The sequence below is a fragment of the Eutrigla gurnardus genome (assembly GCF_963514095.1).
Source record: "Eutrigla gurnardus genome assembly, chromosome: 13".
Classification (NCBI taxonomy): Eukaryota; Metazoa; Chordata; class Actinopteri; order Perciformes; family Triglidae; genus Eutrigla; species Eutrigla gurnardus.
Genome location: NC_139936.1, coordinates 3571335 through 3595231, shown reverse-complemented (window position 1 = coordinate 3595231; position 23897 = coordinate 3571335). Strand labels below are relative to the sequence as shown.

The 23897-nt window shown below is 47.5% G+C and overlaps 1 protein-coding gene across 2 annotated transcripts; it reads left to right on the top strand.

The window, feature by feature from the left end:
• On the top strand, positions 1-23633 carry igsf9b (immunoglobulin superfamily, member 9b). 2 transcript variants are annotated; one of them, XM_084025030.1, is made up of 22 exons: positions 1-522; positions 5589-5684; positions 7073-7279; positions 13976-14122; positions 14946-15097; positions 15280-15397; positions 15786-15927; positions 16304-16449; positions 16581-16723; positions 16815-16955; positions 17045-17161; positions 17244-17394; positions 17472-17583; positions 17672-17847; positions 17928-18166; positions 18322-18406; positions 18492-18662; positions 18778-18814; positions 18920-22255; positions 22392-22537; positions 22713-22906; positions 23088-23633. In XM_084025030.1, exons 2-21 carry the CDS (start codon positions 5624-5626, stop codon positions 22892-22894), a joined length of 6009 nt encoding a protein of 2002 aa, XP_083881156.1. In that variant the 5' UTR covers positions 1-522; positions 5589-5623; the 3' UTR covers positions 22895-22906; positions 23088-23633. The 2 variants fall into 2 exon arrangements, with proteins under 2 accessions (XP_083881156.1, XP_083881157.1); XM_084025031.1 differs by lacking the exon at positions 22713-22906.
• Positions 23634-23897: the final 264 nt, after the last annotated feature.

Here is a 23897-nt window from a genome sequence, read left to right as displayed (position 1 = left end):
TGTGCTCTCTTTCTGGTGAAACTTGCGTCTGTTTGCTGATAAACTTGCACGTCGACCGATTCACGAAGTTAATTATGAACTCCCGCTCGTGATTAAAGGTGCTCCCGTCAAGTTTGGACACTATTGGACTTAAAACAAACTGAGCCGTGGGAAGTTTAGATCCACTTTGAATGGGCCGCTGTTGGACTCATGACTCATGTTGGACTGTTGATGGATTTTTATTGAAAACGCGAAGTATTCTTTTAGGACGTGTAATAAGCATGGACGCCGAGGATTGATTTTAATTAATTTTTTTCATCCAGGTGTGAGAACAAAAAATGTGACCACCTGCGTTTTATCCAAGACTTTCTATTTATTATTTTTTTATTAAATCTCGTTTTTTAATCTGACTTCTTGTAGAGAAAAAGGCATGGACGGTTACATTTGGTCTGCGAGAGGGGTGTAAATAAAACAACAACAAAAGCATCAATGGATTGAAAGATTCTCCTCTCAGCCTCAAGTGGAAAAAGTGCCTCAAGCAAGGTAAAGGAGCGGTGCTGGCAGAGATAAAGGATAACATCCTGTGTTTGGCTGTGCCATCAGTTTATTTTCCCAGTCTGGTCTGGTATTCTAGTAAATAAGATGCATCGTGATATCGCGCCTTTGTTTATGTTTAGTGCATCACATGCGCCACTTGTAATCTCCCGATGAATGTCCCCCCCTCTAATGCCGCAGTGAATAGATTTAACATACTGTTATGACCCAAAAGTGAATTATGTCGGGACTGGCAGGATTAAAATAATGAGAAAGATAGTCAGAATAGTGTTTTTTTTAAATATATTTATTGTTATTATTCAGGGCTCCCTCCTCTCAGCTTGGTATCAGCCAGACAAAAGGTGCACCTGTTTTGTTTTACAGGATGTCTGGACTGTGACATCTCGATACAGGGGTGCAGATTCAGACAAGATAGAAGAAAGAGCTCGAGGCTCGGCGTCTGCTTTTATATGGACCAGACCGTAGATTTGCCCTCAGGACCTTATGTCTGTCGTGCTTCTTTTATTTTTTTTACATGATAGACATTCCCTGCTCCAGTGTTTCCCTTCCTTTGTTTTTGTTGTGCTTGTTATCACTGGTTGGCGAGACGTGAGGTTACTCTGGATGTTTGTAATCCCTTGTGTTGGCCCATAAGACCGTATGCACACTGTTTACTTTCACAAATATAAGCCTCCTTCGTTCTTAATCAGCTTATATGTTGTCAAAGGTTGTATGTTACAGAGGGTTTTTTCTCCTCCAGAATCCCTGAAATATTGAGCGTATCATCCCGGGTCTCCAGTTCAACAAAGTCCCTGCATGTCAGGTGTCATTTAACAGGGTAATACCCCACATAATTCAACATTTAGCAGTCCTGGACATTTCAACAGTGTGTTGCACTATTGCCCTGGAGGCAGATTCTCATGCTGGAGTTGAAGGTGGTTACTCCAAATTGCTGGGTTATTAAGGCTTAAGATATAATCATTTAGCCACTACTGTATGTTCAAGCCGAAAAGTGTAGAAATGTAGTCGACCAAAGAGAAGAGATTGAAATAAGTGCCTAATGAAGTTTAAGGACCACGCAGTGTACAATAAATGGCCACCATTGTATGTTTTATTGGTGTTGACTTGTCTGAAAGAGCCTTTTTACATCAGGGCAGTAACAGATGGTCCCAAAGAGAAGATATGAGAACCACATCAGTGAGGTGAAATATTTAGGGTTTGTTTTGGGATCTAACGTCTCACCGATCTTCCAAGTTATAACATTCTCTGGCAGTAAACTTCTCCTCTTGCGGTTGTTGGCTTTTCAGCCTCGGTGCCTCCCACTGTCGTGTCTTGAAAGTGGTTTTTATGGGACTGACCTGTTCCTGAGAGTCGGGGGGCAGGGAAGTACAATAGACTCGGGACTTGCAAGACGGATATTAGCTGCTTTGCTCTCACTAGACTCATGTGGTTCCCCTGAGACCACTGAGCTTTATGAAATCACTCCACTAGTGTGCGGAGCTTATGAGTTGATTTATTGATGTGATTTGCAGTAATGCTCAATCGCTGCAAAATTGCATTGCATAGTAGGTGGCACTGTTCAAGTTCCTGTGTGTGAGTAAATGAAGAGAAATCAATGGGCATTAGTCAGTATTGTTAAAGTTTGCCCTGCAGTACTGTGTGTCAGGCTACCAGCGATTACTATGTTAATCCATATACAGTAGGCTTTCCCCTTCACGAGACCCGGGCTTCTCTCGCGTGCCCAGCTCATTTCCTTTAGTTAAAACAAACGTCAATACAGATGCTAAATTGGGTTGCAGTGCCGGGGGAAATAAATCCACGAGGGCCCCAGTTGGCTGGTAAAACCAGTCAAGGTTGGATTGATGGTTTACGACCCAGTTCTGTGTAAATAACTGACACATGCACTGTTTGTGCGGATGTGTTGTCTTTGCTGTGGTTGACATTTCTGCCTCCGTGTGAAATGGTTCTGTTCGGCTGTGAAAGTTCTCCGAGTGAAATGCGTAGTTCTCGCTAAGTTGCTCCAGGCGAAGAGGCTACAGCCTTTGTCAGGATTAACAAGGATTACTAAGAGAGTAATGCTTCTTCTTATCAGGCCCCTATCTGTTGCAAACAGCACTGATAGTTCCGCTTAGGTACTGAAGTATAACAGGGTTGAAGTTTGGTGTTGGGTTTTCTGTGCGTGACAGAGTGGACACGACAATTTATCTTTTTTTGACATCTTATCAAGTGATGGGAAGGAAAAGAGCGCTGCACTGCTTGAGTTAACTCCTCTACAGAGTGCTCCTTAACTTCTGCATTATTCAGTTCCCGATCACTTCATTCTAGTGCCATTGCATATGGAGAGATGAGGCTTACCAGCTGTTGTGGCTTGACAGCTTAGAATCAAACACAACACATCCAACTAAATGCTGACGCTGGAAACACATTTGTGCAAATTATTTAGTGAAATTTGAATTCTCTAGAGGGCGAATGGTGGCTTGAGTCTGCATTTATAAAGTACTAGCTTGGCAGTGGAGATGAGAAAAGTAGTTTTGACAACAGTGAGCTGTTATAGAGGATCCCTGACATCGGTGTTGCCTGTGGTCCACTATACAATGTGTAAAATTCAACCTGCTTGCTCTGCCGTTAATAAACCATCCATGTCATCTCCAACGTCTCTGGACTCCCAGCAAGCAGAATAATCTGGAGTGTTAAGTGACTTGATCTACCCGTGATTGATCACTGCACGGCCAGATGACAAGAGTGTCCTTCATTTGGCTCACCAATTTGATCTCTAATTCAATTACACTATTAACACTCGGATCAGCGGGGCGGGATTAGTCTGGGTGTTACATATGTCCAGTACAGAAGGCTAAGTCATGACTAGATCTAAAGCAATTTGTGTCATTGAAATCCAGTGCATCAGATATGTGTCCACACGTTTCTTATACGGCTAAATGGAGCTTGTTTGCATCCCCATTTTTAGCCTTTACGTCCCCGAAATCAAACATCTGTTTCACTGCAGATGTCCGTTTGCAAAACTTTATACCAAACTCTCACAAAGCATTCGGTCTCTTCTCTTGTGGGCGATTTGTGAGCAGTTGTTAATTATGCCAATTTTCCCTCAGATACCCTTGTGAGGAGATTAGTGTGTCACCTCTCACATGCACAAGTTAAATCGGCGCTGTCCACAGTTATTCTTTCTTTGTTACTTGAGATAAAACTGTAATTGCCTACAGGTCTGCAAGTGTCTATTATGGCAAAGCTGTTTTTAACTATTCACTATCTAACTATTTAACAGCTCCTCGTGTCCAGGTTTTAAAAATGAGGTCTCTTTTCTGAAGCACATGCCAATTAAAGGTCCCCCTTGCTCTGCTCTGCTGCCTGAAGAAATAGCCTGGTTGCCTTCCCTCTACTCCTGCACCTGCAGACAAAGCCGCCCTCCATGCTTCCTCCGTAGTGGGTGCAGCCCTGTCTATCTGTTGCCACAAGCCACTCATGTATTCTGTTGTGGAGGCCCAGCGGAGCAGACAGGAGTATAGATTTAGTTATTCTTGAGGTTGTCTAAAGTTACCGCAGGTCTGGATATGAGCTTACGTTACCTATCAGATGTATTCTAGGATTTTCTCATTATTGTTGCTGTCATGTTGTTAAAATGACTGTGAAGATGATGCAGCGATGTCCACTCGTTTCCATCATTCTTTGGTCTGCTGGAGGTTGACACTCAAATGATTAGACAGAAAAGATTTATTACTTTTATTATTTTTAAATCCATTATAAGACTTATTCCGACACCCCCACCGAGTGCTAATGTTTGCTCAGTAGGAGTAATCCTTTCCTCATTAACAAACATTCTGTCGTGCAAAACCTCAGCCTTGATTCGTGTCCTGCCACCCTCTCCTCTTCATCAGCATTTACAGGAAATCCAACCCCACTCTAAATCGTTTTTGTCCCACTCCTTTTCAGTGCCTGTGCAACATTGATTTTTTTTTTTTTTTGCCTTGGAAAGATGCTTAACAACAGTTATCACAGTGCATCACGACCAGCTCCATCAGCAGCGTTCTCAACTCCCATGTTGGTCAAGTACAAGGAGATAAACGCACTATTCGGCTCTATTCTGGGATGTTTGTTTACTCAAGTGCAAAACCTAAGTGCAAAGAGACCAAACATGTTCGTCATGTGATTCAGTTACCCTGCGTTTCTGTGTTTACAGCAGCTGCTAAAATCCAGCACTTACATTCGCTCTAGGAATAGCCCCCTTCTTATATGACTTTAATGAACTTAAAGTAATAAGATGGTATTAGGGGTACTGCATGGAGTGATTTAAGGGGAGGGGGGTCAGCTCTTCCATTATGTTTGAAGGGCAGCAACTTAAACTTGTGCCGCCAATCCAATTTAAGGTGGAGGGCCTCCGTGAGTTGCTGCAGCTGTTCTCGTCGTTCACGCTGTGAAGTAGGCCCACAATTTGTGTAAGTGGAATCTTGTTTGTTGGGCTCATTAGGAGATCTAAATCATTGGATTTGTGCTGGTTCATTTGCATACGATGGTTGTGCGTCGAATAGTCAGGTGAGCTGTGACACGTGCTGTATTCGATGGAGTCTTGAATTAATTAATGCCACGTAAGTTCCCCTTTTTAAAGCAGCGGTAACGAGATAACATCTGGAGTCGGGGACAGACTCGCCTTTTCAATATTGCCTGTGTCACCTGTCAATTGCTGTTGCCCTATTTAGCATGTGATGACACCATCTTGATGACCTGAACCAATCACAAGCGTCAGGTTAATCTGTACATACACTTACAGTAGAGTCTTCCCTGTGGACACACACACACACACACACACACACTGGCACTTTGTTGGAATATGTTATTTGCCTTAATCCAACCAGTCAGACATGCAATTTTCCAGAGGATTAGGCGTTTTCAAAGAATACAGTTATTTATTAACCAAGAAGCATCTGTAATGTGGTGGTGTTGTTAATTCGAGGGATTAGATCTGTCTGGGGGGGTGTGACAGTCGTCCCTGTGCAGCTGTGAATCTGAATGGTGCCGTCGTGTTCTGTCGAAGAGTGAATGTGATGTGTGGTCTTCGCTTTCAGGTCGGGAGATGTGTGAAGGAGTGTGACGGACGGCCATGGGACTGGAGAGACGGTGGCTTCAGGCTGTCACCACTGCTGTAGCCATCTGTCTGCTAAGTAAGTATGCTGATGCAAATATGGATCCATCACACATACGCTTAGAATACATTACCATACTTGATTTCCACATGTTGAGAGAGTTTTTTCCTCAAATGGGTAGACATTTCCTGTTAACGGTAAATCTGTTTTTTCATGAAACTGTTAACGAACTAATCAATCACAAAATGCACAGACTCAGACACGGATTAGCTGTGATGAAAATCACAATTCACAAAGCAGTCTGTTTGTCTAAATGCATGAAGTTATATTAGGAAGTGATATAGACTTTCTCATAGGGCTTCCTTTGGTTCTAATATGACCAGTTGTCTCTGCCATTTGTTTGCATACCTTCAACAAAAGTTCAGTGTCTACCAATATTCACAAGACCTGCAGTATGTTCCATGTTATTGTAAAGCATCGCAAAGCAATTGGCATATGTTGTCGGCCCGCTGCCTACATATAGTATATCTGGCACGCCTCCTTTTGCCTTACATTAAGGAAAGTGAAGAGGAGGGGTCAGTTACAACATAGACTAATGAGTGGACGAGAGGGAAATGGGCCAAAATCCAACTTAAATAATATCTCTGGGTGTGGATTTAGATCAATCTGGGATTTATGCTACCCCCATCCCTAGGCACGCTTCTCTGTGTTGCATGCATGTGTGTGTGTGGGTGGGGGGTGGGATTGATTGTGCTGGTCCGCAGACCATGTGTGTACCCCAGGGGGTGGTGGGAGGTCGGCCTGGAGAGAGCACAGAGGGTCCTGCTGGCCTGCATCAGAGCATCACCACCCCCCCCCCCCCCCCCCCCCCCCCACCCCCTCCTGAGATTAAAGTAATCACCAGGCCAGATGAGTAGTAGAGCAAACACTGGCACCCAGTTGCGTACACACACCCACGTGAGCACATGGCAGCGAGGGAGGAGTCGGGGCGGAGAGAGGCCGCTCCAGGTGTCACTAATGGGATTGCCGTGTGTGTTTGCAGGCTTTGCGGCTATATGATCTTGTCACCAAATGGCACGCGGTTGTTTTACATGTCCTCCGGTGGCCCGGGGGTTTATCAGGGAACACTGGGAATGCCTTAGTCACCCACAGTTTAATATAATCATTCACGGATCAGTTGTCGCTTCTGTCAATCGGTTTGCCACCAACCGCTGACCAGTTATCCTGCTTCCACTCCAAATTATTGCTGCAAATATTTTCTGAACTTTTCCCAGCATAGAATGAATGACCAAAAAAAAATCCAGAGAGGTTAATCTGGCCTCTTTGGCAGCCATAAGTCTATTTAAAAGGCACATATTTCCCAGGAGAGAGCATGGTTTATGTGTTTATTCCATTTTACAGGGGGGGGTTATCACCTTCTGTGCTGTCAGAATCTCATGCTTTATTCTGGTGATGTGCTTTTACAGGTGTGTCTCAAGGTGTGGCATCATTGGTTCGTGCCAGAGAGGGGAGCTCTGCAGAACTGAGCTGCAATCTCAGTCCCCCATCCAAAGAAGCCACCACCCCGAACCTCTTTCCTCTACATGTAGTGGAGTGGGTGCGTCTCGGTTACAACGTTCCCGTCCTCATCAAATTCGGGGTGTACGCTCCTCGAGTTCATCCAAACTACAAGGGTAAGAGTCCCTCAGATGGGTTCAATTACGCACTGGTTTCAGAGAAAACACACATGAAAAACACATGTTGTATCTGCAGCAGTGTGTGCTGCTTGACTGGAAGTCCGCTCCCTTGAAGTAGACATGTAAGGCTTTTTCTTTGATTGAATTTTTTTTTTCCAGTGCTTCAGCGATGCACACAGAACTTAATATTGCACTTTGAAAACGTTGCTCAGAAGGACGAAGAAGAGCTGAATCTGGAGCTATTATCACAGCAGTTTGTTTCTGAAAGGATTCTGAAATAATTCTCCAATTATGGTTCAGTAGATTTTAGCGAGGTGTCCATGTGGCAGCGTTGCTCTTTTCCCTAAAGTAACATGATCTGTCCTGTGCAGGCAAAGGTAGGCATAAGGCGGTGTAGGCTACACCGGTATTTATGAAGACTTGGGGAGGGGAAGTTTGGATGAAACAAAACTCCAAATAGGTAATCCATCCAAACCACAAACCCTGTAATTACTGCTGGTATTCAGTCTGTGTGTGTCCAGACAGGGAGCAGGGAGAAGGGGAAGAGCAAGAATGGATGTGTTTTAATAGAGGCAGTTAAAGGGGGTGGGGGTAGCTGAGCAAGAAGAAGGGGGATAGTAGTAATGCCGTGTATGGGGGGGGGATTAGGAGTGTAGGGGGGGCTTGGTGGTCTGATGACAGTGTTTTATTAGTATGCTGAGGGGTGACCCAGTAAGGGGAGATTGTTGTGCTGGAAGGAGGATGGATGAAGCATTGGGAATAATGGGAGTTTTCTTGCTGGAGCCCTATAATCCTGTCATTGTTCTACCAGCGGACAAAAGACAAAGAGGGGTATCACAACCTCCCCTTGCAATGCCAAAGCCAACAGGACTACTAGGACACCCAAAATCCCATACTGTCCCAACTAGGTCACTGAAATGTACCGGGACCCTCACTTAAAATTTGTTGTATTAGAACTTATTTTAACAGGAGCTCCCGTTGAGAATTAAAGCCTCCGATTAAGAAAAATGTTTGCGGCGTCGTGACAACTCATCAACTGCATTTTAAGGTCTACAACGTCTGACCGTGTTTGGCGTGTTAACCCTCTTGCTGGCCGTTAACTATGTCATTGTTTAGGGGCAGTCATCTGATGCACAAGCAGCTATAATGAAGTAAACAACATTGCAGAGATGTAGCTCCGAGTAGAAGACTGTTTGAGTCCTAATATTTTGCCGGTCCTATCCCCTGTGTGTACACGTCTGGTGTGGGCTTTACCCCTGTCTGCCTTAGATCCTCGTATCTCCCCTCCCACTGGAGGCAGATGGCAGCATGTGAAGCGTGTCAGTGCTGTGGGTCTAATGTATTCTACCCTCAAATTAAAAATGTTGGGGGATTTCAGATTTAACCGCAAGACAGTCAAGCAGGCGACCATTTCTCGATCTTTGCCCTGGCTTGTCTGAGATCAGGAACCGGAGAGTAGGGACGAGGCCAGTACTGGTTTTCAGCACTACGGTGGATTTACAACATAATGGCTGCTTCCAATAAAGCTAAGTAAGGTGCCAGACATCCGTATGCATTACTCAAATGTTTTCCTGTCCTTTCTGTGGTGGACTCATTGGATTTCAAATCCTAAAGTAGACTAAAATAAAACATTAAAAAACATTCCCAAAGGCTGTCTGTCCTTGGTCTGCTGCTTTGTCTCAAGCTCAATGATGCTATAGGCCAATTTTAGAAACTGAGATGAAAGGAATCAAAGCCAGCGATATCTTGGACGACTATTTCAGTCATCCATTAAACCAGTGTTTTTTGATACGATATCAGGTGTATTTGAGATTGCGCTCTGTATTTGAGAAGTGTGAGCGCTACTGAGTGGTGTTCTTGCTTTGACCCCCTTATACACCAGCCTGTTTGAGGGCGTCTCTTGTCTGAATCAGGAAGGTATTAGTACCCCTAGTCCCCGCTTCCTCTTCGTTTCACACCCAGCATGCCCTGCAGTCCTGAACATTAGTCAACTCACAACAAAGAGGAATCCTGCCGGATACACTCTTGACTGACACGCTAATATAGTCTGTTTGAGGTGTATTTGTTGAGACAATATGTTCAAGACCTGCAGTGTCAGGTTGGTTTACTGTTGCAGGGTTAGATCAAATGTCTCCTGTGTGCTGGAGTAAATCGGGAGAGACTGTGAGCAGGGGAGTCCGACCTGAGGTTAGAACGACAATGGGCAGACCCCCGGATCTCAGCAGGCCGCCATCACGCTTTCAGCGTGACCTCTGAACACTGGAGGAGTCACGGCTTGCATTTGTCACACACACATGCACAAGTCACGTACACACTCGCACAAAGGCTGAACTCTAAAAACTGTTGAACAGCTAAGCTTTTGCAAACTTACTTCTATTTGCAGAAAAAAAACCAGCCCAGCTGAAAGGTGAAACTGATCACCTTTATCCATCTCCAACCAGTTTTTCCGCTCTAACTAGACCAGGGTCATGCGTGGCAAACAAGGGCACAATGAAAGAAGAATAGGTGGCTCCAACTTGGGAGTCTTTCCCCAGTTTAGGCCATTACAAAAGCTCTGTTACCTCCTGCCTTGGGTGTGTGTGACAGGCTCGAGGAGCATGAGATCAGTGTCTTTTTATAATCAACATTGCATGGGATATTTTGAACAGTTAACAACGATGAAGATTATTCTCAGGGATATTTCCTGATGCTCTAACTAAAGCAAATTTTAGGCAACTATTAATAATTAACTCCAGTGTTATCTCTTGCATACCAGCAAACAAAGCTCATGTTCAGTACCAGAAAGCAGTTCAAACACTCTCTCATAATCTCACTCGTCCGAATTCCATATTCCAAAATGTTTTGCCCCCTCCCCTTGTTTTTTTTAACAAGGACGGCCAAACGTCTGTGGTAAATTGAGTGTCCTCTGTAGTGAAATTTTGGCACGTGAGCTGTGTGCGCGCTTGCTGGTGTAGGGGTTAACGGGAGCTGGACAGAGCGAGAGGGACAGAGTTAACTGTAATCTATCTCACGACAAAGAGCTATTCATAAGAGGGTTAAACTGATTAGGGAGACAGGAGGATTGAAGAGAGAAATTTGGGGGAGTGGGAGGGGTGAGCTGTCAGAGGCCGGGGGCCAGTCCCAGACTTATGATTGTATTCAAATCAAAACACATCCCACAATGCACCTCCGCTCGGCTCTCTTATGCACATACGGATGGACAAAGAAAAGCAGCGCTGATGCTTTTCCAAACAGAATTATCTTGTCTTCCTCCACAGTTAGCGAGTGTGTACCCCGTGTGTTATTATGTCACTAGCTACCAGTGGGAGTCCCCCCGTACAAAAATCACATGTTGATTTAACTCCTTTGCAACAGTAAAACTCTTGCCTTGGAGCTTTTGTTGCCACAAAACTGCTAAAATACAATAAACATGCGGAGGAAGTGCCAGAAGTGATGAAAAAAAGTGTCTTCAGCTCGGTTGCCTGCGGTGGTTTCACTTGCAGAAAGATGCCTCATCAATCTTGTCTTGTGGGGGGGGAGGAAGAAGAAAGAATAGGAGATCAGAAAGCGTAAGGCTAGACCAGCTCCGGGCCTCGGCGGCACGGCTCTGAAATCTGAGTTATTCCTAACCTGCCATCCACTGGGCGAGAACCTGACTCCCGCTGATATGAAGAGGGTGCGTCTTAGAAGTTCACACAGCGCTGGTGGATTAGCGTTTCCATTTCCTACCCTCGGATTCACTGAAGCTCGACCTGTTGGAAACAAGGGCTCATTTTAAGGTAGACTGGAGCTGTCATGTGATAGCTGCCGGAGGAGAAACACTGAGGAGGAGGAGGAGGAGGAGGAGGGGGGTGGACGCGAGAAAGGAGCAGCAGCTATTGTTTCAGCCGTCCTCCCCGTCCACCCTCGAGTCTAATGACGTTTGTCTCTTGAGGAAGGACTTGTGGACATTGTGCTAATGTAGAACCAGGGGGAGTGATGAATGTGTCTGCCGGGGAGTTACGGAGCACAAAGGTCAGAAAGATCAACCTCTCATAGGCTGTCAGTGGAGTATCGATGCACACAATACGAGTAACCTCTGCGTAACCTCTTGCTCAAGTCTTCTAGGAATGGGGAAAAACAGGGCGGGTCTTTACTGATATGGTTGATAATGTTTCTCTCGTGTCGTTGCTATTACGGTGTCTTTGCATTGGGTCGTGCCGTCGGAGAGGAAAAAACAACAGCCTGAGGGGCAGAGCACCTGCCGAGTGCCATTTGCGGATTTCAGTTCAAGTCCAGAGATGCATCATTCAAACTTGAATAAAGCAACATTTGTCACACAGCGTCAAGCTTTTGTTTGTCCCCAGGCTGAAAGGAAAACACTCCTTTTTTTTTCTCTCTCATTCATGTATCCCTCCTCTGGTGCCCCTGGATGTAACACAAGGCTGTTTTTCAAATTCTAAACATTTATTTTTACCCCCGAACTTGTAATTTTTCAAATCTCTGACAGTGGAAACCCCCCCCCACCTCCGTGTGTGTGATCAACCCTCCCATACCCATGTTTGGCCCTGTCGCGTTTCTACAGCAACTGAATTCAAATCAAAACCTACAGCCCGGGCTTTTCTCCGTCTCATCGCTATGGTAACCCGAGAAAATGGGGATTGTGTGTGTGTGTGTGTGTGTGTGTGTGTGTGTGTGTGTGTGTGTGTGTGTTGGGGGCTGCCTCCTCTTTGTAGTGACGGACAAGAGGGGGACTTACGGGAAAGGGTTAAGTGTTCGCCAGTGAGAGAATTCCCCCGTGGAGAACCAGGGGGCAGGGCGCTCACCAAATTTTTTGAAAATCAACATGTATACACACCGACACACACACACACACACACCCACGTGCTGGACCAACAAGATCAGTGCACATGGTCAGTCAGAGGGTGCCCTAAGCCACGGTGATCTCTAAGTAACCCATAATATATAGCCACATGAGGATTAGGTGCGTGTAAAGAGCGTTTGTGTGATTTTGCACGTGAAAGTCTTTTTTTCTCTCCTCTCTCTCTTTGCCTGCAGCGTTGCGGTCGGTTCACTGTCCGACTGGAAAATGTTGTGTAGGCAACGAGCCGCTCAGGGAGGATCCCTCACAGAGAGATAAAGGGAATATGCCTAAAGTTATCCCCACACCTGTTATCATCTGCCTGCACATTTCCTCTCTCTCCTCGCCCTGCCCGGCTGTTTGCGAAGATGCTAACTGAAATGAGAGGCTTTCATTTTTTATGGTGCCTCTTTTTAAGTGAGCGCCGGCGTTTTAGGAGGTCAGTCAAACATTAAACCTGACTATTAAGCGCAGCAACAGCCCCAGTCAGGAATGCAGGGTTAATTGTTAGCCATTGTTGTCTGCCTTTACTCTCAGTGTGTGTTTTGCCCTGTCTTAAGGCCGTGAGTGGAGTTGAATGAATGTCATAGCTTCCAGACGCTGCCGTCTGGAGGGAAAGCGGCGTGAACGCTGAGGATGTGACCTTTCTCGCGGGTGTCGTTGCTTCAGCGTTGCGGGACATTCAAGAGTTCTCTGCTCTTATATACAGTATCTAAAAATCAAATAAAGAGTGGTATTTAGTTAATTATGTTATTTTGGATTGAATGTGACATTACTGATAACTTCTAAGCATGTTGGCTGCAAAAGAGTACAATGACGAGATGCCAGAAACTTCTCCACATTCATGGCAACGTGTGTGTTAACCCCCCCTGCACGCATCCTCCTGATGTTTAAAGCTCTGAGATCGAAGGGGGGGGGTTCATTGAGAGACAGACCGAATAAAAGGAAGGGGGTGGGTGGGGAAGGGTAACTTCAGTACCCTGAAAAACAGGCTGCAGTCACCAGGCAACCAGCAGATCAAGTTTCAAAGCCTGACGAGGAGTTGTAAGAAGTACAGAGAGGAGGAGAGGGAGTGCGGTGTGTGTGTGTGTGTGTGTGTGTGTGTGTGTGTGTGTGTGTGTGTGTGTGTGTGTGTGTGTGTGTGTGTGTGTGTGTGTGTGTGTGTGTGTGTGTGTGTGTGTGTGTGTGTGTGTGTGTGTGTGTGTGTGTGTGTGTGTGTGTGCGCGGTGTGCGGTGTGTGTGTGTGTGTGTGTGTGTGTGATAGTGAGATGTGTGCTTGGATCCGTCCGTGTGGTTTACTGGTGTTCAGGCACAAGTTCAGAGCATGCATCTGTAATCTCTGCCCAGTTTCCACCATTGATGAACAAAAACAGCCGACTTGCTGGAAAATACAAAAACCAAAAAGAAGAAGAAGAAAGAAGAAGAGAAGAAGAAGAAAAAAAAAATATTTCTTTTTTAGCAATTTAATGAGTATCCCTGCTGCTCATCCTAGATCCGCCCCCCTCCACCTCCACCTCCACCCAAACCCTTAATGACAGGACACCAGCTTCATCTTTAATCTCTCAAATTATTGCTATCATCAGTTGAGTGGTTTTTGTGTTCAACCGAGGGCCGCTGACTTCTCGTCCTCTGAGCGTCGACCTCCCCTGTTTTCATAAATCATAATTATGTGGTAGGTTATTTGTGACAAACATTAGAGTTATGTTCATACTGTGCTAACATGAAGTCTGTGACTTGTTGCCTTTGTGACACTGGATGCCTGTGTCCTCTGCGTGCTAAGCCCTCTTCCTGCATGTGCTGACTCTGCCTGTCTGACTGTGTTTCTCTCTCCCTCTCTCACCCCTTCCTCTCTGCCCTCCCCCCTCCTCCCACAGGCCGTGTGTCTCTGACCCGGGGTGCCTCTCTGCTGGTGGATCGGCTGACCCTGGAGGACGAGGGCTGGTTCGAATGTCGCATCCTGCTCCTGGACAGTAAAAAAGATGACTTTAGAAACGGCACATGGACCTTCCTCTCCATCACAGGTGCAGCACTGCGGTTGTTTTGGGGGGGGGGGGGGGGGGGGAGTGGCTTCTTTCACTGGTCATCGCTGGCAACGTCCTTGTTTTGAACAGCCACGGCATGCAGCCTGGCTGGGGACTTTGCGGGCCCTGGCAAGCTGAAGTGTCCCGTGCACACGGTGATCACATCTCTTCTTTGCCTGCTCTGTAGCGATGTCAGCGTAGGAGTCAGCCTTAAGAATAACAGGAGCAGGACAGCGTATGAGTGGTTTGTGTGGGCTAAGATTAAGGTTAAATGCTTAAATTAGAGTCTCTTGAACCCACCTGCTTCCCACTCTCTTGTCACTGACACTCTCATAAGTTTGAAGTGCCATTAAGAGTGTGAAGCTTGGGATTTGATACGATTGTACTGCAGTGAATGAGAGGCCTACATGTGCTGCATCAGGTTGCAGGTGAACACTGGATACCTTTGTACATGATAGTGTTGCATCAGTGGGATGTATTGAGAATCATATGAATGCATGTTACGCAAGAATATGCCCAAAACCAAACTGGACACAGAGAGATGAGGTCATGCTTTATCCAAATCCCTTTCCAATCGAATGACTGCATATATTTTTAGTATGGATGCTTTTTGAGCAAAACACAGGCAAAATAAAATGTACAAGAAAGATCATTTTTGTGGGATTTGCTGAGGTTTTTAAGCATTTATTGAGATGTTGTCCACCTCGAAGGTGTTGACTCTTTCAGTGCTCAAAGTCAAATTAGTGCTCTGGTTGTCTCCTATGTCTGAATTGAACACGTAAATAGGAGTTCATGTCTAATCCGTGCTGCCCTTTTGTTCCAGCTCCGCCTGTGTTCATCAAGACGCCACCAACTTTCGTGGAGGTTCTGCTCGGCGACTCGCTGACTCTCAGCTGTGGAGCCCATGGCAACCCTCGACCAACTGTTGTCTGGCATAAAGACGAGAGCCGAATTGAGAGGCATGAAAAAATAAAAGTGAGGTGGATTAACAGATGGCATTTTGCTGTATTTAAATTAAATACTTTATAATTAGCATATTCTGTAGGAGGTGCAGCTTTGATGTTCCTTCAAAACAGACTGCTTTGTTCTTCCTCCAACTTTTCTCTTTCTCTGTGATCCTCCCACTCTTCACCTTTGCCCCCCCCCCTCCTTTTTAGGTACTCAATGGTACCTTGTCTATGGCCTCCGTCACAAGAAATATTTCAGGAGTGTACAAATGTCACGTGTCCAACACGGAGGGGAACGTCACTCACTCTACGCAGCTGCAGGTCAAAGGTCAGTGTTGAGCTGTCAAGCATCGGTGAAAGACACGACCCCTTCTCATCTTGCATTCAGCACTTTGCTTTGATGTGTAGGTGAACGAGACACAGGAATAAAAACAGTGTTTTTTAAAATAACATCCACCACGTCTGTTTTTCTGGAACTAAAGATTTATCTTCCCATCTCTGTTCTCCTTAAAAAGCTTTATGGTTTTGTCCACGCTTCTGCACAAACCCAGCAAACAGGCCGACAGTCATGCTTGCAGAGTCTATACTGCCCCCTACAGTCCATCCCCAGCATTGATTCACTGACAGCAACAATCCCCACGGATGTCTTTCATCCAGCTCATGACTGACTGCATAACTATACATAAACACAATCGTTTCTCCTGACTTGTCAAAAGGACCTCCACTCATCCTCATCTACCCCGAGGACACCACTCTCAACATGTCCCAGGATGCAGTTCTGCAGTGTCAGGCTGATGCCTACCCTTCTAACCTCACCTACGAGTGGCTGAAACAAGGACAGAATGTTTACCATATTGAGTGAGTGCCTCTAATGGTATAATGTGTTCATGAACCCAAGATACTTTTGACAGTCTGCTGTAAAACACAGTTGCTTTAATAGAATACTGGGAAGTGTATTTAAAGGAAGCTTTTAAATATACACAGTGGCTCAATGGGGCATTTTTCCAAAGCATGCTGCTAATACAATCAGTTGTAATTAGATTATTTATAAGACTATTGTAGCGTGTAGTCATGACCATGCTAAAAACAAAAGAGATTACAGTTCGGATTATTGTGATATCTTCGATGCTCTGATAAATAACCTTTTTAAAAAAGTATTTTTTATTTCCATTACATTAAAATTAGTTTTCAATTTGATCACTTCCTAAATTACACCACATTTTTTTGTCTTTAGGTCCCTGAAGTCCAGAGTGAAGGTTTTGGTGGATGGAACACTTCTTATCCCTAATCTCATCCCAGAAGATGCTGGCAACTACACCTGCATTCCAACTAACGGGTTACTCACCCCGCCCTCGGCCTCTGCACACCTCAAAGTCAAACGTAAGGGTTCCGCTGTTACATCAACCCATTATTCTTTTATAGCCCTAACCTTGGTCAGGGTTACAGAGAAATACTCTCTGACCAAGAGCATCGTAACATTTGTGTGACTGGTTCCTCTTCCTCCGTCTCAGACCCTGCACGCGTGGGGCGAATGTCCCGTGAAACGTACCTGCCTGCAGGCATGGAGGGGGTCATTATCTGCCCGGTCCAGGCTGATCCCCCTGTGCTGTATGTCAACTGGACCAAAGATGGGAACCATTTGAACCTTGACAACGTAAGCGACGCAGAATAGAAAACGTAATGTATCACAAACTGCACACGTCTCGTAAATGTATAATTGTTTCCCCTTCCTTTGATCTGTCCAGTTCCCAGGATGGATAGTGAACTCTGAGGGCTCCGTTTTCATAGCAACAGCCAATGACAACGCTGTAGGCATGTACACGTGCACGGCCTATAACAGCTACGGCACCATGGGACAGTCTGAACCCACCAAGGTCATTTTGCAGGTGAGGCTGGTGTTCTCCGTTTAAGTTGCAGAAACACACATTTACCATGAGTGTACACATTTAATACACGTGCATTCTCTCTCCTCCAGGACCCGCCATCATTCCGAGTGCCTCCCCGGGCCGAGTATCTCCAGGAAGTGGGCAGAGACTTGATCATCCCCTGTGAAGCCATTGGAGACCCCGCTCCAAACGTAACCTGGAGCAAGGTACTGGAGATTTTCCACTCTGCACAAACGCATCTTCTTTTCTCATGCCTTGTTTTGACCTCTTGCTCTCCCTCCCCTACAGATTGGCCCTAGTCCCCGCTCCTTGTACACAGTTTTGGCCAACGGCTCCCTCCTGCTGCAGCCGCTCAGCAAAGATCACCACGGCGGCTGGGAGTGCTTGGCCACGAATCGTGTAGCGACCGTCAGTGCGGGCACTCTGGTCATGGTGCTGGGTGAGTCGGCCGGTCTCGACTCACGCTAAATAGTGTGTTAATATGCAAACTGACAGAAGTGTTTCTCTGTTCCTCAGGCACCAGTCCTCATGTCGCGTCCTCTGTCTTCGTCGTTGCGGAGATGAACCAGGCCAACGTGTCCTGGGTGCCTGGCTTTGACGGTGGATACACCCAAAAGTTCACTGTATGGTGAGTAACAAACAATACATGCTGTGTGATGCCCTTCTCATCTGTTAACGATAATCCTGTTTGATGCTCCGTTTTTTTTTTATTCCAGGGTCAAGCAGGCGTCCAGAGGGAAACATGAATGGGCGTCTTTGCCTGTGCCGACATCCAAGAACTACCTGCTGGTAACCGGGCTTCTCGCTGGCACCGGCTACCAGTTCAGCGTCCTACCTCAGAATAAACTCGGCTCCGGACCTTTCAGTGAAATCGTCTCCGTGCGGACACAAGGTGAGGCCTCACGTTAGAAACTCTCTCACGCTCTCTGTGTCTCAAAGCATGCATCAACTGATTTTGTGTCATCTTATCAGCTGTGCCGACAGAAGCACCATCAGTTGTCACCACTCTGCCAATCCTGGATCCTCCGACACTCCTGTCAGCCAACCGGACCGAGAGAGGGGTTCTCCTCCAGTGGTCGTCTCCTGAGGCTCCAGACGCTCCGCTGACGGGCTATGTGCTGCAGGCCCGCCGGGACCAGGGCCAGTGGGTCGTCCTCAGCAGCGACATCAGTGCCAATCAGAGTGAGCTGCTTGTCCAAGGACTGCTAAGGGTAATGATTTACTTAGCATATGTACTTTCAAAGGTTTTCGTGCTTTGTCAACCTGGTTGCATTTAGAGACGACAGCTATTGTGCCAAAGATTGTGTTTCATCAAAACAATCTGATTTATATGTTTGATCAAACACCTGATCTGTCTTTCCTTCAGGACTCCAGTTATGATCTGAGGCTGATGTCTTGCAGCAACAAAGTTCTCAGTGAACCGAGTGAGTCTGTCAACGTATCCACCACAGGTACAGGGCTTTGTATAGATTACCATGAGTATATTGGATGTTTACAAAATTAGCATTCATTTACTGACTGCGAGCTGATTTACAGGGATGGAGATTTACCCGTTGCGTTCGAGTCTCTTGGAGTTCATCCCTGAGCCGCTGCTGGCTGGCGTGTTAGGAGGAGTGTGCTTCCTGTTTGTGGCCATCATCCTCTCGTTGGTGACGGCGTGCTACATGAGTCAAAGGAGACAGCGTCGGCGCAGAAAAAGGAGACAAGGTAGATCGGATTTAAAGATTTAATGTTCTCCATAAAGTTTAATTATTGCAAACCAAAGTTTATGTTCCAAATGTAGCTATGCTGACATTTCAGTCCTTCCTTTAACTTTTCTTAGATCTCCCATCTGCTCTCCAGAAGAACTCTTCTCCAAAGTAAGTGTCCTTATCAGTGCAGCTCTATATTTTCTTTTAATATTTTTTGTTAGAATCTGCTGTAATGTAAGGTTGTTTTAAAAAACGTTTCCATGTCTTTCTCAGTGGTCGCTCACCTCCTCGCAGCCCAGACAGCGTCCTAAAGCTGAAGCTGTGTCCGCCACTTCCCTTCTTCCCCAACAACTCCTCCTCACAGTCCGATCACTCGTCCTTCGGTAAAGGCAGTCGTGGGGAATACCACGATCAGCGGAAACAACTCCTGGCCAACTCATCCCCGCCGCCACATTACACACTCTTTGAAAGTCACCTGGGCTCTCAGGACACCTCACCAACAGCTCTGGAGTCCATCGCCAGAGGCCCGGATGGACGCTTCATCGTCCAACCGCTGCCACATGGTTCCAGCCCCTCCAACAAGAAAAGCTTGAGGAAAGAGGTCCTGCAAAGTAACGGCGGGGCGAGCGGCTCGGGGAGCAACAGGACGTCACTCAGGGAATCTCCGAAGTCGAGCGTCTTGAGCTCGGATAAGGACGAGCGGAAGGATTCCCCTCTGACTGTGGACGTCCCAGAGCTGAGCAGACCTCCTTCCTCTCCTGGAAGAGTGCGAGCCATGGCCAGAAACTTCTCCCGCCACGGCTGCTTTTACTCCGATGACGAACAGGGCTCCGAGGCGCTGTTGGAAAGAGCCAGCTTCTATTCAGACAACAGCGAGAAAAAACCCAGCGATTCTCTCAGGAGACATCGCATGCCGGGCCACACTGAAGATCTGTTCCCGAGTCTGGGCAGGAGAACAAAGCTGCTGGACAGAGACAGAAACAGGCCGCACCATTCAGACTACCAGCCTATGGAGAGTCAGCTGACCGATGACAGCACAATGGTCACAAAACTGGAGGGTGAGCTGGAGAGGAGTAGTATTCACAAGTGTGTCCAACTGGCAAAGGAGAGGGAAGAATTGGAAAGGGAGCTGGAGAGCTACACGGCGGAACAAAGGAGTCGAGGTCGTGGGAGAGACGAGCAGCAGTGTACGAAGACAAAAAGCCCTCAAAGGAACACGCCCACTTCAGAGGAAGAGCCTGTGTGGAAGCCACAAGACGTTACCATAAGACAGAAACACAGGCCCTCGGGTCAGACGAGTCGGGTAGCCGACTATCGGAGAGCGTGCTACTTTGGGAACACCAGCAGTCCAATGGACCGCCTCCCTACGTCTCACATTCAGTGGGACATTAGCCCTGTTACATCGGTCACCAGCCTCATTCCTGTGCGGGAGACCACGTCGCCTAGATCACAGCTCGCTCGCACATGTAGGGAAACGGCGGAGGACTCTCTTGCTGTCGATTCGTCGCGCTCTCCGGTTACCCAGAACACCTCCCTCCCAATGCTCTCGCCTGACGTCACCTCAGAAAGTCCCCCCGTCCTGTGTCTTGAAACACCAGACAGAGCCAGGTCCTTGAGTCCTCCGAGGGAGCCGGCTAGCTGCAGGAAATCCATGACTGAGCAGGGCTTAAAGAAAATGACGCAGGACGCAGGTGGTGCTTCAAGGTCCAGACATTCATACTCGCATGCAGGCACTCAGCCCTGGGATTCAGCCGCCAGAGGTCCTTCGGTTGAGAGGCCACCAAGTTCAACGTCTGCGGCGTATAATCAGCCTGAGAAATCTGCAAAATACTACACAGCCACAAGGAACCCTAGCCCATCGAGTTATTCTACCTTACCCTATGAGCAAGTAGGGGCAAAGGCCAAAGAGAAAGACGCTCAGGCCCGGGATGACCGGCGGAGCTCGGGGTTCAACCCTGAGTTAGAGAGGGAGGGTGTGCGAACGCGCTCCAGGAGAAGCGACAAGTGTCTCTTCTCCGACAGTCCAAGTCCCGTTTCAGCGCTGACACTTGTAGAAGAGGCCGAGAGTGACCTATCACAGTTTTCTGTCCCTGGAATATCCAGTTCCTTCAAGGCAAAGCCTGCAGCTCCGTCTCCCCAGATGTCCCCACAGCAGACAAGTGCAATTCTCGAGTACCTGAGCCTTCCAGGTTTCATTGAAATGAGCGTGGATGAGCCGGTGGAAGATGCCGCAGCCACAGACACGGCTGGACAAAGTTCAGAACTAAAGCCGGAAACATCCCCGGGGGCTAAGCCTGATGTTGTTCCAAATAACTGGGAGGTTCATGTTCAGGACACGAACCTCCATCCTGCGGGTGCTGCAGAGGCCGCTTCTTTTTACGGCGATAAAAAAGACCAGAAACACCAGGTGGCAGCCAGAGACTCCACACACAGAGTCAGATTTCCAGATGAGACCAGACCATCGTCATCTGGTCCTGAGAAAACCAGCAAGCAGCTCTACAACGAGAAAACACAAATTCGGGTCGGGAACAGAAGCGCAGACGGACCTGAATCCAGACCCGGATCCCGGTCAGCTCACACCTTGTTCAGTGCAGCTAGAGGAGTGGCAGATATCGCGTCATCACACTCGCAGAGTTTCGTAGACAGTAGCGAGTCTTTGTCGGAAAGACCCCAACGACAGACTTCTCAGGGCAGCAGGACTAATAACATTGCATCGCGGATATGCCAAGCCCCTGTGCCGTTCCTGAAGAAGTCCTTAAGCATAGGCCCATGTCGGACGCTCTCGGGGATGGGACAGCCTCGTCCTTTCCTGAAGAAGTCCATCAGCTTGGGGGCACAGCGGTGGGAGCACTTTGAGAACCCGAGGACGTACATTTCTGAAAGGTGTCACTGGGACGAGTTCCCAAACCCTGACGTCAGGGTGAAGTCCTACAGTCTGGGTCGCAGTCCGCCTTCCCTCCCCCGGCCGAGCTCCTCCTGGAGGGAGTATGTCCCGTTCAGGCGCCCGAGCATGGGAAGCCTGGAGCTGCATCACCCCGCACACAGACCTTTGGCTAGTCCTTCCTACCTCACTCCTTCCATGTACCCCCCCAGACGGACCACCGTGTCCCCGATGCTGGAACCCTCAGATCCACGACGCCAAGCCACTGTTTTCCCAGAGTCCTCCAGGTGGTCTCCCTCTTACCAAGACACCATGAGGTCTGCCCAGCATAAATATGTCCCTATGCCCTCGTCCATTCCTGTCCCCCAGTACCAACACTGGCCAGGATCCAGAGGGGAAAGCATGAGACACGTGGACGCCACTAGGGGCCCTCCGAGGTCCTACCTCCCCAGGGGCATCAGCTGGCCCTCGCCATACTACGCCCACTGTCCACCCAGAGAGCCAGACAGTTACAGACAGCCAGACAGGCTGGTGAGGAGGGGAGGGGAGGCGGAGAGCAGGGAGGGAGGGAGGACCAGCTACGCCAGTCAGAGCAGCGGTAGAGGGAGCGCCGGTCTCTTCAGACAGTCCCTGTCCATCACTCCCACGCTCCTCAGCTCCCCCGAAACCACCGAGGAGGGCGAGCGGCACAGAGGCGAGACGGAGCTGCCCGAGAGGAGAGTGAAAAGGTGAAACACCCCCACACCTGGGGAAATAACAGCGGACGTCATCGGAGTGTCGTCTCCGGAGAGGGATTTCTTTATGTTGCCAAAATAACCGGTTGTATTGCTTGTGTCACCTGACCACTTGTTGTTTTCTCATTAGAAGGAACACATCAGTAGATGAGAGTTATGAGTGGGACTCTGCTGATGCGTGCGTGGACTCGGAGGTCCTGGAGGCCATGAGGTTTGATCGGTCACAAGCGAGAGGTCACGATCAAACCGGTGGCCTCCGGGACCGGCGACAGAAAGGTGACTTTTTTTTCTTCCCTGTTGTGTTTGATGTTATTGGTGTCGCATGTGTCATTGTGAGCGTGATGTGAAGGCGCAGCATGCTGTTCACCCCCGTGTTGTGATTATTTGTGAGCATGTCCCATGACCTGCCCATCCATGCGTTTTCCTCCCCCCCCCTCCATGCCTTCCCCAGGCCCGTGTTCCTCAGTCAGCCCGCCAGTTTCCAACCCGCCTCGCTGCCAGTACAGCCGCTCCCTCAGCGAGGCGCGTTTCAACGCTCTCCGCCAGGAGTACCAGGAGTTCAGGCAGGCTCAGGAGTCCATCTGTGCCCCTGGACACGATTCAGACTCGGACTCCGGCTCAGCGCTGCTCTAGCAGCTTCACCCGGTCCGTTCCTCTGCCTGACCTCTCACCTCTTCCCTCTTTTTTTCCCCCTCTCGCTGCTCATCCTCCTGCATCCTTTTCCTGCCTGCTGCTGTATCATCCATGTGCAGTGAATGTGTGCATGCCGACATCTATGCAGCTCCATTTTCTTTCCCGTTCTCTAACGCCGCTCTGTCGTTCACAGGTTCATCTAAGACAGATACCAAAAAGCAGCTCTGATGAGAAGACGACGGCACTGTGCCGCCGAACACTTCCACACCTCACTGGAGCTTTCTCAGCGTTCAAAGTGTTGTTTTCTTATTCATCCTCTGTTACAGCAGAATAAAGTAAAGGAATATAACCAGACGGCGCCGTATCGCCGCACGCCATCAAATGTGACGGGCTGCAAACCCCCCTCAGTTGTTATCGGATGACATCTTTTTCCTCCTACTTTGTTCTTCGCATAATGAAGCTGAGAAGGGATTATTTATTTTTCTAAGAAGCTCGTGCAACTGTAAGAAAACCTTGACAATCAGACACACAGGTTCCTCTGAGAAATAAAACGCTCACCGCCGACTTAAGACACGAGAGTTGAGACGGGCTGCTTTATAAAAGCAGCAGCATGCTATATTATAACGGTTATTATTAAATACCTTTAATAATAAAGGGAGGCTTATGACAATTATGTAGGTCTGTGTCTGAGATAACGTCTGTCTGTCTGCAGCGTCGCCAATCAAACGCCACCGTCTAAGTACTTAAATAATAGTATTCAAACATTACATGACTTTTTCTTGTTACTTCAAACGATCATTTATTTAAAAGAAGAAGAATCTGTTATTATTTTTGCCACTGTGGTTCTTACTGTCGGTTCCCTGAACTCATTTTTTTGTTTTATACGTATTATCTTCCACAACAACGTTCACCTTGTTGAGACTTTTATAAACCAAATCCCAGTATATGTTCCATATGTACAAATGTTTATATGTACCTTAATGTGAATGAACCCCGCTGTATT